The sequence below is a fragment of the Mytilus edulis genome, chromosome 5 (genome assembly GCF_963676685.1).
Source record: "Mytilus edulis chromosome 5, xbMytEdul2.2, whole genome shotgun sequence".
Lineage (NCBI taxonomy): Eukaryota > Metazoa > Mollusca > Bivalvia > Mytilida > Mytilidae > Mytilus > Mytilus edulis.
Window position 1 is genome coordinate 51,871,024 of NC_092348.1, and position 14,388 is coordinate 51,885,411.

The window sequence follows — 14,388 nt, forward strand, 5'->3', positions numbered from 1 at the left end:
AAAGTTTAATTTTGGACCCTTTTGGCCCCTTATTCCTAAACTGTTGGGACCAAAACTCCCAAAATCAAAGCCAACCTTCCTTTTATGGTCATAAACCTTGTGTTTAAATTTTAAAGATTTCTATTTACTTATACTAAAGTTATGGTGCGAAAACCAAGAATAATGCTTACTTGGACCCCTTTTTGGCCCGTTATTCCTAAATTGTACAGACCTCAACTCCAAAAATCAATCCCAACCTTCCTTTTGTGGTCATAAACCTTGTGTTTAAATTTCATTGATTTCTATTTACTTATACTAAAGTTATTGTGCGAAAACCAAGAAAAATGCTTATTTGGGCCCTTTCTTGGCCCCTTATTCCTAAACTGTTTGAACTAAAACTCCCAAAGTCAATCCCAACCTTCCTTTTGTGGTCATTAACCTTGTGTCAAAATTTCATAGATTTCTATTAACTTAAACTAAAGTTATAGTGCGAAAATCAAGAAAATGCTTATGTTGGCCCTTTTTGGCCCCTAATTCCTAAAATGTTGGGACCAAAACTCCCAAAATCTATCCCAACCTTCCTTTTTGTGGTCATAAACCTTGTGTTACAATTTCATAGATTTCTATTCACTTTTACTAAAGTTAGAGTGCGACGACGACGACAACGCCAACGTGATACCAATATACGACCAAAAATTTTATTAATTTTTCGTCGTATATTGCTATCACGTTGGCGTTGTTGTCTGCATCGTCATCGTCGTTGTCTGAATACTTTTAGTTTTCGCACTCTAACTTTAGTAAAAGTGAATAGAAATCTATGAAATTGTAACACAAGGATGGGGTAATTGAAAATGTAATGGTAATTAAGTGTAATGCATTACAATTTTCCATGTAATTGAATGTAATGTGTAATTGAGCATTTTTTTAATTACTTGTAATGGTAATTTAATTAATTACAATGAAAAAAGCATGTAATGCTCAATTACATTTCAATTACATGTACTTTTATGGTGTTAATGATAAGGATTTATGTTTAATAATATAAATTGTAAATTATATTTATTTTTCAAATATTGATACCACATATACTTTCTGTAATTTATTCTAAAGTTTTAATATTACTTATTTGACCAACAGAATTTTTTTCTGAATAGTCTTATGATTTGAAAAAATACATATGTTTTTAAGAAAGGTCTTTAACTTAATAGATTGAAAAGTAATAAATCACCATGTAAAACAAAAACAAAAAAATGTGTGAAAAATCTTTGAGAGTTCATTTCGAATTTAAATTTACTGCACACAATCATTTTGTCAAATTAGTATACACAAAAGGATTATAGAGATAAAAATTAACAGCTGTAAAAACAAACAGAAATTAATCAGATTAAAATGTCCAGGGGCAATGCCACTATTACATGTATTTTATCTAATTAGCAAAATATTGCTTAGATATATAGACATTATATACATTGTTTGTACTAAAAATTATTTTCAATGTTGTGACAAGCATGGAAGTGTCCACAAGACATCAAAGCGCAGGCCTATACATCGCTAGTGCGCCCACATCTTGAGTACGCCTCCACAGTTTGGGACCCATATCGAAAACACCACATTGACTCACTAGAAATGGTCCAAAGAAGAGCTGCCAGATTTGCGACATCAACATACAGTCGGGAACCAGGGACAGTAACAAACATCATGACAACCCTAGAATGGCAAACGCTAGAATCTAGACGGAAATCTAGTAGACTGAGCATGTTCTACAAAGCCACACATGGAAAGGCGGGAGTCAACATACCATCATACGTGAGAAGACCATCTACCTCAACTAGACAATACCATTCAGAAAAATTTACTCAGATCAGTACCTCCACAGATGCCTACAAATACAGCTATATACCAGGCACCATCACCGACTGGAACAGTCTGCCTCCTGAAGCCTTCCAAGCTAAATCTCTGGAATGCTTAAAGCAGCAGCTCCGGAGACTACAGCTGTAAACAGAAACCACCTGATTTTATCCAATTTTAATTGCACTTGTAAATACTGAGCACGCAGGTTGACGTTTGCACAGCAGTATCTGCGTTATGGATTTCCACTGCAGATCAATAGTATAGATGTAGATGTAGAAGCATACCTTTAAATAATTATTAAGTGATTTTATTTTTTTTTATTTTTAATTTCTTTATTCATGCTATGTTTTAATTAAATAACTTCACTACTGAGATGTCAAAATACCCCTTAATGTATTGGCAAGTTAATAGGAACTAATTTCCTCTTCTATCAACACATCTACTGATTATGGAAGTATGATTCCTCCATGTTCATATCAAGCGATATATGCCACATTAGCTCCTATAGAAATACTTTTGAGAAAGGCTGTCAAAGTGTACAGACCAGAGAGATGCAGACTAAATGACAAAACATTAAAATTACTCATGATTATCAAATGCAACGCTTAAACTATGTTTACATGAATATTTTACACATACATTATACATACATGTATAATATTGGTTAACAAATATTATGATGAAATGTAATGTGTAATTTTATTAATTACTTTAGCAAAGTAATTGTAATTTAATTAATTATATTTCAAAAACTGTGTAATGGGTAATTAGTGTAATTGACCATTTTTGCAATGTAATGTGTAATTTAATTAATTACATTCTAATGTAATTGACCCCAAGTCTGGACTATAAGTATATAGAAATCTATGAAATTTAAATACAAGGTTTATGACCATAAAAGGAAGGTTGGGATTGATTTTTGGGAGTTTTGGTCCCAACAGTTTAGGAATAAGGGGCCCAAAGGGTCCAAAATTAAACTTTGTTTGATTTCATCAAAAATTGAATAATTGAGGTTTTTTGATATGTCGAATCTTACTATGTATGTAGATTCTTAATTTTTGGTCCCGTTTTCAAATTGGTCTACATTAAGGTCCAAAGGGTCCAAAATTAAACTTTAATAGTTTGATTTTAACAAAAAATGAACCCTTGGGGTTCTTTGATATGCTGAATCTAAAAATGTACTTAGATTTTTGATTATTGGCCCAGTTTTCAAGTTGGACCAAATTGGGGTCCAAAATTAAACTTTGTTTGATTTCATCAAAAATTGAATAATTGGGGTTCTTTGATATGCTAAATCTAACTGTGTATGTAGATTCTTAATTTTTGGTCCCGTTTTCAAATTGGTCTACATTAAGGTCCAAAGGGTCCAAAATTAAACTAAGTTTGATTTTAACAAAAATTGAATTTTTGGGGTTCTTTGATATGCTGAATCTAAACATGTACTTAGATTTTTGATTATGGGCCCAGCTTTCAAGTTGGTCCAAATCAGAAACCAAAATTATTAAATAAAGGAAAGGGGGATGTGAAAAAAAAATTTGGGGGGGGGGGTTCAATTTTTTCTCATTTCAGATTTCATAAATAAAAATAAAAATAAAATTTCTTCAAACATTTTTTTTAGAGGATTAATATTCAACAGCATAGTGAATTGCTCAAAGGCAAAACAAAAATTTTAAGTTCATTAGACCACATTCATTCTGTGTCAGAAACCTATGCTGTGTCAACTATTTAATCACAATCCAAATTTAGAGCTGAATCCAGCTTGAATGTTGTGTCCATACTTGCCCCAACCGTTCAGGGTTCAACCTCTGCGGTCATATAAAGCTGTGCCCTGGGGAGCATCTGGTTTATTTTATTTTCTTACTTCTATGACAATTTAACACAAGCCTAACATTGCGCAGAGACCTTATCCCCTCCTCTAACTCTTGCTTATTAAAATAAGCTTTCGTTTCGGGAGGTGTTACCTTCTCGTAGGAATTAAACAAGGATCTCTGATACAATACATGAAGTATTCTTTTTAGTGTACAGAAATGATCATCTACTCATCACTTCAGTATAATTACAGAATGTTAATCTTTTTTTAGAAGCATACAATCACTGTAAATAGATATATGTATATGTCTGCCTGTGTGTATAGTGACAACTGCAAATTATACCTTGTCCATCGGATTTCTTATGATTATATATGTATTATAAGGATAGTTTTAATTTCCCATGGTAAAAAAAGGGCAAGGGGTTCAATATACCATGACATTAGGTGGGGGGGGGGGGGGGGGGGGGGGTTGTCATAATACCATGTCTAAGTGAAATAGTCAAAATATCTATTCCAGCAAGTTTAATACACACAAACTACTAATTTTAACCCCCGTTACAATGGTATATTGAACCCCCTACTATAGACCTTCAATTTCAAAAATTCTAGCTTTTATAACTCCTTTACATAGTTATTATACTCCAATAAGTAGTATATATATGTATTTTACTTGCTTGAAAAGATATTTTGAAAACTTTACTTTGCCATGGTATTTTGACCCCCTAGCCATGGTATATTGTATACCCTACTATAGACCTTTAATTGAAAAAAATGTACCTGTTATAACCCCTTGACATAGTTATTATACTTTAATAAGTAGTTTGTATGTATTTTACATGCATGAAAAGATACTTTAAAAATTTTACTTTGCCATAGTATTTTGACCCCCCTACAATGGTATATTGAAACCCCTACCATAGACCTTCAATTTCAAAATTTCTAGCTGTTATAACTCCTTAACATAGTTATTACATATTTATAAGTAGTTTGGGTAAACGCCTAATTTCAAATTTTTCAGTTTCAGCTTTATTAACATTGAGTATTGAAAAAATATCAAGTAAATCTTGTTCAATAACTAGAATTTGTGAAAGAAACTTACGACATTCGTCTTCAAAGTCCAGCAATTCTTGACTAGCGCCATCTAAATAATCTTTGTATCCTTGAAGTGCTTGGTTTTATGAGAATTAACTATCTATCGATCTTTTATATAATGAAGAGAGTCTTATAACAACAACACTTTAGTGACTGCTGCAGAAATTTTATTATTTGCCCTAGGCACCGAAACATGTCGATCAATAAATTTCTGCAGCAGTCCCTAAAGTGTTGTTGTTATAAGACTCTCTACATTTTATGTTTTTTTATCATAACGACCCTGCATACCCTCGGGTATCCACTTTATGGACTCTATGTCGTTGTCCCAAGACACATTTGGTTTCCGAACAATAAATTTAGTTTAAGTGAATGGATCTCCATGCAATTTTTTAATTAGGTTCAATACCACAAAAGGAAAGATGAGACTGGTTTTTGTGATGATGGTACAATCGTTTAGGAATAAGGCGCCCAAAACAAGCATTTTTAGTTTCAGGATAATAACTTGTTCATTAGTATTTCGATTGCTCTGAAATTGAAGAGGGTTTGGATTTATTTTGGGGTTATGGTGCCAACGGTTTAGGGCCAAAAACAAGCAATTTTGTAGTTTCTGGACAATGACTTGTGTGTAAGTGTATGGATCTCTCTGACATTGTACCACAAGGTTCCATATCACAAAGGGAAGGCTGGGATTGAGTGGGGGGGGGGGGGGTAATTACCCCAAACATGCATGAATTGTGGGATAAAAAAGTGCAAAAAACAAGCATTTTTCTAGTTTCTAGACATAAACTTGTGTTAAGTGTATGGATATTTCTAAAATTGTACTACAAGGTTCCATACTACAAAGGAAAGGCTGGGATTGAGTTGGGGGTAATTGCTGCAAAAGGGGGGATTATGAAAGTTTTGGGGGGATTTCTTTTTCAATTATTTTAAGGTGTTCATATTTCTTTTTCAAAATTTTTCAAATTTCAAATTTTTGAAAAGTTTCAAGAACAACAAATGGAAGTTTTTAACGATCTTGACTGGCTATACACCCCTTGCATGGTCGGCTAAAAGTATCAAGAAGAAATCTTCAATTGCACAGTATTGCACAATAGATTTGTAAGATCTTTGACCATATTTATTTTGTGTCAGAAACCTATAAAAAATTTGATCACAATCCAAAGCTTGAATATTGTGTCGAAATTTGCCCTAACTGTTCAGGGTTCAACCTCTGGGGTCATATCAGGCTTTGCTGAGCGAAGCATTTTGTTTCAGCTTGCTTTTTGAAGTTATTTACTTTGCTTTATTAATAATAATAATAATAATTAAAAACCAATTGTTCAGAGAACAATTGAAGGTCTTTCCACCAGTTAATATCTATTTTGATATTAAAATATTAAAAATCAGTCTAAAATGTCAGTTCATATGGCTTTATGCTGCTGTTGCTGCTGCTTAATGATGCCTCTGCTGGTGGACGTTTCGTCCCCGAGGGTATCACCAGCCCAGTAGTCAGCACTTCGGTGTTGACATGAATATCAATTATGTGGTCATTTTTATAAATTTCCTGTTTACAAAACTTTGAATTTTTCGAAAAACTAAGGATTTTCTTATCCCAGGCATAGATTACCTAAGCCGTATTTGGCACAACTTTTTGGAATTTTTGGATCCTCAATGCTCTTCAACTTTGTATTTGTTTGGTTTATAACTATTTCGATATGAGCGTCACTGATGAGTCTTATGTAGACGAAACGCGCGTCCGGCGTACTAAAATATAATCCTGGTACCTTTGATAACTATTTATGATATATAGATATGAATTTAAAGCAAAGGTCAAAATCTACAACGTCAAATTAACCTATGACCTTGACCTCAATTTCAAGGTCACAAACTGAGGATTTCAAGGTCACAAACTGAGGATTTCAAGTCAAAAGACCTTTGGTCTCTAATATGTAAGGTTAGTAAGTTATTTCACTTTACATATAATTTTAGATATGATAGGGGCGAAAACTCCGATTCATTGTCTATGCACCCTTTCAACTAAAATCATTAAGTTACGACATGTCGCAACTAACAATTTAGTCAAAATTATTTGTCGATATCTTATAAGGTTAATGAAAATGAGTGAAAATAAGCCAAAACTAAAAATTAGAATATGACCTTGACCTTTGACCTTGACCTAATTTTTAATTTTTTTGGACCAAGGACCTCAAATCAAAAGATCCTAGGTCTCTATCACTTATGGTTTACAAGATAGAAATGCATATCACTTATATCAAATGCATAAGGGCAAATAACTCTCATATGGAGCGTTCATATCGCTTCGGTCAAAATAGGACAAATCATGAGAAGGATATAATGAGCAATTTTGTAAAATAAATTTGTCGTAATCTTTTACAGTTGCGAAGTAGTCATGGACAGAAGGAAAACAGTGTTAGGGGAGATAACTCCTACAAAGAAAAGTATTCGGTTACGCAGGGTAAATTTCAAAAGCGCAAAACCTGTTCGATATCATATACCAAATATCTAAGCAACATATTGAGAAACAAATGTTTATCGCAAAAACAGAATTTGGCGGGAAAAAAAAAATATTCAGATGAAAAACAATAGATCTTTCCACAGAAAAGTGGAAAGACCTAATAATAAGAATAAATTCTTTATTTAAAGAGGGTAAACTCTGTTAGTAAAATTTAAACTAATCTTCACATACAAATTACAATACAATCAAAAACAGATATTTACATAGAGTTAAAGAAATTAAAGTAATGAGTTAGTGAAATTATGGGCACCTTATATATGGAAGAGTCTACAATGATTCTAGCCTTTATTAATATCTGGTGCACCAATTAGGAGTAGTCATTCTGAAACCATGTTCTAATTTACTCAATAGTTTATATAGTAACCTTAAAGATTGTTTATATAATGTATTTCTGCTTGCAGGACACTTACTGAGCTGATATTTTTTGTTGGTGATGATGAAGTGGTAGGTAGAAATTAAAAACAGAATAAATAAGGGCATTCAAATACGGTATTTAATCAATCTCTTGAATGATCAAGATTGTCAATGATAAAGTTTAGAGAAAGATATTGAAATAAAAATTATGTTATCGATGGATAACTCATAAGAAACCAAAATTAAGGTTCATTATCACCTTTTGGCTTAAATGAAAAGGGTAAAAAACAAGCAGTTTTGTAGTTTAAGGACTATAACTTCTTTGTAAGTGTGTGGATCTCTCTGAAATTGTAACACAAGGTTCCATATCACAATGGAAAGACTGGGTATGAGTTTGCGGGTAATTGCCCTAAATGTTCAGGAATAAGAGTCAAATTAGTTTAGTACGCCAGACTCACGTTTCATCTACATAAGACTCATCAGTGACGCTCATATCAAAATATATATAAAGCCAAACAAGTACAAAGTTGAAGAGCATTGAGGATCCAAAATTCCAAAAAGTTGTGCCAAATACGTCTAAGGTAATCTATGCCTGGGATAAGAAAATCCTTCAGTTTTTCGAAAAATTCAAAGTTTTGTAAACAGGAAATTTAAAAAAAAGGAAACGGCTAAAAACAAGCAATTTTGTAGTTTCTAGACAAGAACTTGTGTTAGTATATGGATCTCTCTGAAATTGTACCACAAAGTTCCATATCACAATGGAAAGACTGGGTATGAGTTTGGAGGTAATTGCCCCAAAAGTTCAGGAATAAAGGGACAAAAAGAAGGGGCTAAATACAAGCAATTTTGCAGTTCCCAGACAATAACTTGTGTGTAAGTCTATGGATCTCTCTGAAATTGTACTGCAAGATACAATACCTCTAAAGGACAGCTGGGATTGAGTTTGTGGGTAAATACAAGGGGATTAAAAACAAAATTGGGTGGATTTATTTTTATGGCCCCACAACGAACCTTGTCCATAATTCCAAAATTCTGTAATTCCAAATTCTGTAATTCCGAAATTCCATAATTCCATAATTCCATCATTCCGAAAATTCTGTCATTCTATCATTCTGTCATTCTGCAACAAACCATTATACAAATTTTTTTTCTTAATGCCTTCAGATACTGGGCTGATTTTTGGTATGTGAATTAACCATGATGAGTTACAGATCAAGTTGAAGTTACGTTCCGCTCCCCAAATTTTTGCCGAAATTACAGTCTTGGACTTTGATCAATTGTTGAAAATCACAGTTATACAGACTTTTTTTCTAAACACTTTCCGATATTGGGATGATTTTTAGCATGTGAGTTAACAAAGATGAGTTACAGATCAAGTTCAAGTTTTGTTCTGCTCGGCTCATTTTTGCCGAAATTGCAGGCTATGTACTTTGATAAATTGTTGAAAATCACAGTTATACAGACTTATTTTCTAAAGGGTTTCAGATATTGGGCTGATTTTTGGTATGTGAGTTACTCATGATGAGTTACAGATCAAGTTTAAGTTTCGTTGTGCTCCGCTAATTTTTGCCGAAATTATGGGCTTTGCACTTTGATAACTTGTTGAAAATCACAGTTGTACAGACTTTTTTTCTAAACTCTTTCAAATATTGGGATGATTTTTGGCATGTAAGTTAACCAAGATGAGTCAAGTTTAAGTTTTGTTCCACTCAGCTAATTTTTGCTGAAAATTACAAGCTATGGACTTTGATAAATTATTGAAAATCACAGTTATACAGACTTTTTTTCTAAAGGCTTTCAGATATTGGGCCAATTTTTGGTATGTGAGTTACTCATGACGAGTTACAGATCAAGTCTAAGTTTCGTTGTGCTCTGCTAATTTTTGCCGAAATTATGGACTTTCGACTTTGATAAATTGTTGAAAATCACAGTTGTACAGATTTTTTTTCTGAACTCTTTTAGATATTGGGATGATTTTTGGCATGTGAGTTAACCAAGATGAGTTACAGATCAAGTTTAAGTTTCGTTCCGCTCGCTAATTATTGCCAAAATTAAGGCTTTACAACTTTCAAAAATTGTTGAAAATCACAGTTATACAGACTTTTTATGCCCCACCTACGATAGTAGAGGGGCATTATGTTTTCTGGTCTGTGCCTCCGATTGTTCGTTCGTTCGTCCGTCTGTGCGTCTGTCTGTGCATCTGTCTGTGCGTCCGTTCGCTTCAGGTTAAAGTTTTTGAAGAAGTTGAAGTCCAATCAACTTGAAACTTAGTACACATGTTCCCCATGATATGATCTTTCTAATTTTAATGCCAAATTATAGTTTAGACCCCAATTTCATGGTCCACTGAACGTAGAAAATGATAGTGCGAGTGGGGCATCCTTGTACTATGGACTCATTCTTGTTTTTAGCTGATTTTTGAGAGATGTGAGACTACCATCATGTTTGTGTCCACATGTGTTATTGAAAGTGTAGATTTTTCAACTTTTTGAGATGGGGCCATTTGTGTCGCTTTGACACATCTAGTTTTCATAATTTTTTGTATTTTTTTCAATTAATAATATAAGATATATATCAAAGCAAAGAATACTTATATGACAGGAGAAACACCACACAGGATGTATAAGTTATCATATGAATTATTGTGAAATAGCACAGTATTGGGCAATAGCAAGAAATCTTCCAATTGCATAGAATTGCGCTATAGCACAATATTGCACAATAGCAATTAATCTTCAATTGCACAGTATTGCGCAATAGCAAGAAATAACCAATTGCAACCCAAGAGAAAATAAATCTGGGATTCCACTGGAATTCCGGCTGGAATTTTGATGGGATTCCAATTGGGATCCCACCTCATTCCACCGGGATAAAATTGCAGGAATCCCGATGTAAATCCCGATGGAAATATACTGGGATCCCACTGGGATATTGTGGGATTTCAATTGGGATCCCACCTAATTCCACTGGCATAAAATTTCGGGATTCCTGCAAAAGAAGCGGGATCCCGATGTAAATATGCTGGGATAAAATTTCGGGATTCCTGTATAAGAAGTGGGATCCCGATGTAAATCCCAGTGGAAATATACTGGGATTTTGATTGGAATATACTGGGATTCCCGGAAAAAAAAGCAGGATCCCAAAAATAAATCCCAGCAGGATATACATGCACCAATTCAAATTGCACTGCCACTGGGATTCCTGGGTTGTTTATGGGCCATTTCAAAAAAAATGAAGCTTTTTACTTTTTGTGGTATATTTTTATATTACTTAAGTTTATAATTATAACACAGGTGTTATAAAATGCAGGATAGTCAGGGCTAGCTTGCTCCCAAGTTTCATGAAGATATCTCAAACCACTTCAGAGAAATGTTAAAAAAAACAGGCCATTTTTGTCAGGAGTGTGACGCTTTTAGCATGACATTTAAAAAAATTAAAATTTTCAAAGTAGTATTGAAAAAAGTGGATTGTTTTGATGCAATACTGAAATATTTCTGGTAGTTGCTACATTATTAGTCTTAAATATTTTTGCAATTTTGTGCAATAAAATTGTAAAATAAGTAAACACTGACCTTTATTGTGAAGGTATGTACAGAAAAAAAAATCTTCTAAAAAATGACACTTTTAAAATTAAAGCTTCCTTGTAACCAAGTTTTAAAGTGCAATAATGTCAGTATGTAAAATAAGTTTGTATTGGTATATTAGCACTATAATTAAGGGTATGTTGGTGCTCTAAATTACATATTTTATTGTTTTAATGGACACCAAAGAGAGGCACCCAAAAATGTCAGGAGTGTGACAACTGCCTTTAAACATCTACCAAAAAATACATAGGACTTAAATGTTTTTTTCTTCTTTATTTTTCAGAAGTGGCTATTCCAAAGAGAAGAAAAAAGTTATTACAACTGTGATATGTTTATATTATAGATGTGGGAGTGCATTATATATGTCAGGAGTGTGACGCTTTTTTTAAGGCATTTTCTGTCAATTTATAATTTCACTAGGACAAGTTCCACAAGTTTCTTTATGTTAGAAATGTTGAAACCAAGTAATATTCATATCATTTACCTCTTAAATGTGTTATTTATCATGATTGTTTTTGCACAATCAGTTTTAATCAGTCATTTTACTATTTTTTGTGCACAGTAATGCAAATTTATCAAAGGAAATAAGTGTGAACAACTATAATATCATATAGGAAAGTGAGGAAATGAATTTTGTACAAAATAGAACAATTATTTTGATTTAAAATGGTATACTTACAGATGTTTCAATGATTAACCATTCAGATGTCATTTGTCACACTCCTGACATGAATTTAACAATTTAGGAAAAATATGAAAATAAGCTTTATTTTTAGGACAGATAATTGAAAGACAGCTAGTAAAACGAAGAATCCTTTTGTAAAACTTCCATTCCTTAAAACATCCACTAAACTTGCTGACATAAGCCAGACAAAATTCTCTAGAAGAAATGATTCAAAGAAAGAGACTTGGAAAGAGATAACCCTCAAATACTGGCAGAATCTAAAATTGAAAAATGATCAGAGGAAGTTGGACAATCTTTAACAAAAGAAAAAACTACAAAACCTAGCCAACAAAAAAGGCTTAAAGAAAGAAGAATTTTGAATTCCAAATTTGATAAACAATATAAAGAAAAACAAAGGCAGTGGCAGAGAAACAGTAGAAAAAAGGAAGAAAAGATAAAAAAGAAGTTGGCTTGAATAAGGACTTAGAATCGAACAAAAACAGCTCAGATTCAAATGAGAACAGCCTTTTTTTGTTAGCTTCGTTTTATAGGTTTTTATTTTGTTTAAGATTGTCCAACTTCTTCTGATCATGTTTAAATTTCAGATTCAGCCAGTATTTACAGGTTCGCTCTTTCCAAGTCTCCTTCTTTCATTTATTTCTTCTAGAGAATTTTGCCCTGCTTATTTCAGCAAATCTAGTGGATGTTTTGATGAATGAAAGTTTTACCAAAATGTGTTTCTATTTTCTAGCTGTCTTTCAATTATCTGTCCTAAAACTAAAGCTAATTTTCATATTTTTCTTAAATTGTTAAATTCATGTCAGGAGTGTGACAAATTACATCTGAATGGTTAATCCTTGAAACATCTTTAAATATACCATTTTAAATCAAAATAATTGTTCTATTTTGTACAAAATTCATTTCCTCACTTTCCTATATGATATTATAGTTGTACACACTTATTTCCTTTGATAAATTTGCATTACTGTGCACAAAAAATAGAAAAATGACTAATTTAAACTGATTGTGCCAAAACAATCATGATAAATAACACATTTAAGAGGTAAATGATATGAATATTACTTGGTTTTAACATTTCTAACACAAAGAAACTTGTGGAACTTAATCTTGTGAAATTATGAATTGACAGAAAATGCCTCAAAAAAGCGTCACACTCCTGACATATATAATGCACTCCCACATCTATGATATAAACATATCACAGTGGTAATAATTTTTTTTCTTCTCTTTGGAATAGCCACTTCTGAAAAATAAAAAAAAATAAAACATTTAAGACCTTTGTGTTCTTTGGTAGATGTTTAAAGACAGTTGTCACACTCCTGACATTTTGGGGTGCCTCTCTTCGTTTTTTTATAAATGGTCCTAAAAAGAAAGTCCTGTTCTATGGAAAAAGATACCACAAATTGAAATCAATGATATAGCAATGTGTTTAGTGATTTTTTGTGAAAGTTTAAAGCATTTTTCAATCTTTATAAAATATGTCAGGAGTGTGACAAAATACTGAAAATAGAAGGCTTTTTCTACATACAATTACATTTAAACGGTACAATGAAATGACATTTTGTTTTTTGCAAATGATCACAAAAACTCAGGGCTTTCAAAGTTTACTATTGTAACTGAAATATATTAAGATTCTTTTTATTGGCAAAAACTTCAATCACTAGTTACTATTATTTTTTCAAATTAAGCTATTCAATTTGATTGTTATTATATGATTTAGCAGAAAAGATGGAAATTTTGGTTTTAAAATTTTCCTTTTTATATTGACTTTCATTTGGAAAAGGTCTGAGCAATGTTTTCTTGACTGTTTTATTACCAAACTTGTTTTTAAGTAGTATGGTTTCTGTTTAAAAATTTTGAGATGTATGTTATCAAAATTTAAGATTATTCAATGTGTCTGTTTCATTCTGCCTGAAACTTTGGAATTATAAAATTTAAAGTATTGGTAAAAGGGCAAGACAAAAAGAAATACAAAATATTAAGTTTGAAATTGGACCCCCCATGTCACACTTTTGCTTCATTTTTTTTAAAATGGCCCTTATGCAAAAGGATATGTCAAGTTCTCCTTTCTGTAAATTAATTTGCTGTCTCTGACTTCAAACTAGTGGAATATCTGCATGCAATCTGTTGGCAGCACCATTTAAAAATATCATTTATCCCTTAAAAGTATAAAAAAAAATCCACAAAGAATCATTTGTTCAATACGTTTTGTAGCAACAAATTCAATAGAAATATTATTGCATGTTTATTCAGTAGATTGGAAGCCATTTGGAATTTATTATCCTCCCCCTTTTTTATCCCCTGAAGATAAAAAAACTAGCAACTTATTATTTTCACCAAATAAACATTCACACAACTGAATTAAATGTTTACATACCTACCTGTTATGCCTGTTATGTGACAACAAGTTTGTTCATATGTAAAAAATAAATATATTTTCAGTTTATGCTTTCAGACTTTCTGGTGTTGATTTGCTCAAATAAAAACCATAAAAATCTTAGTTCCTCAATAAATTATA

The 14,388-nt window shown here is 32.3% G+C and overlaps 1 protein-coding gene across 3 annotated transcripts in view; it reads left to right on the forward strand.

Moving 5' to 3' along the window:
* LOC139525464 (importin-4-like) overlaps positions 1–14,388 on the forward strand; it is a 371,591-nt gene that overhangs the window by 88,336 nt on the left and 268,867 nt on the right. For all 3 annotated transcript variants that reach the window (XM_071320816.1, XM_071320818.1, XM_071320817.1), the window contains exon 7: positions 7,649–7,691. In XM_071320816.1, the coding sequence (XP_071176917.1) occupies positions 7,649–7,691 (43 nt within the window). The remainder of the gene's footprint in view (positions 1–7,648; positions 7,692–14,388) is intronic.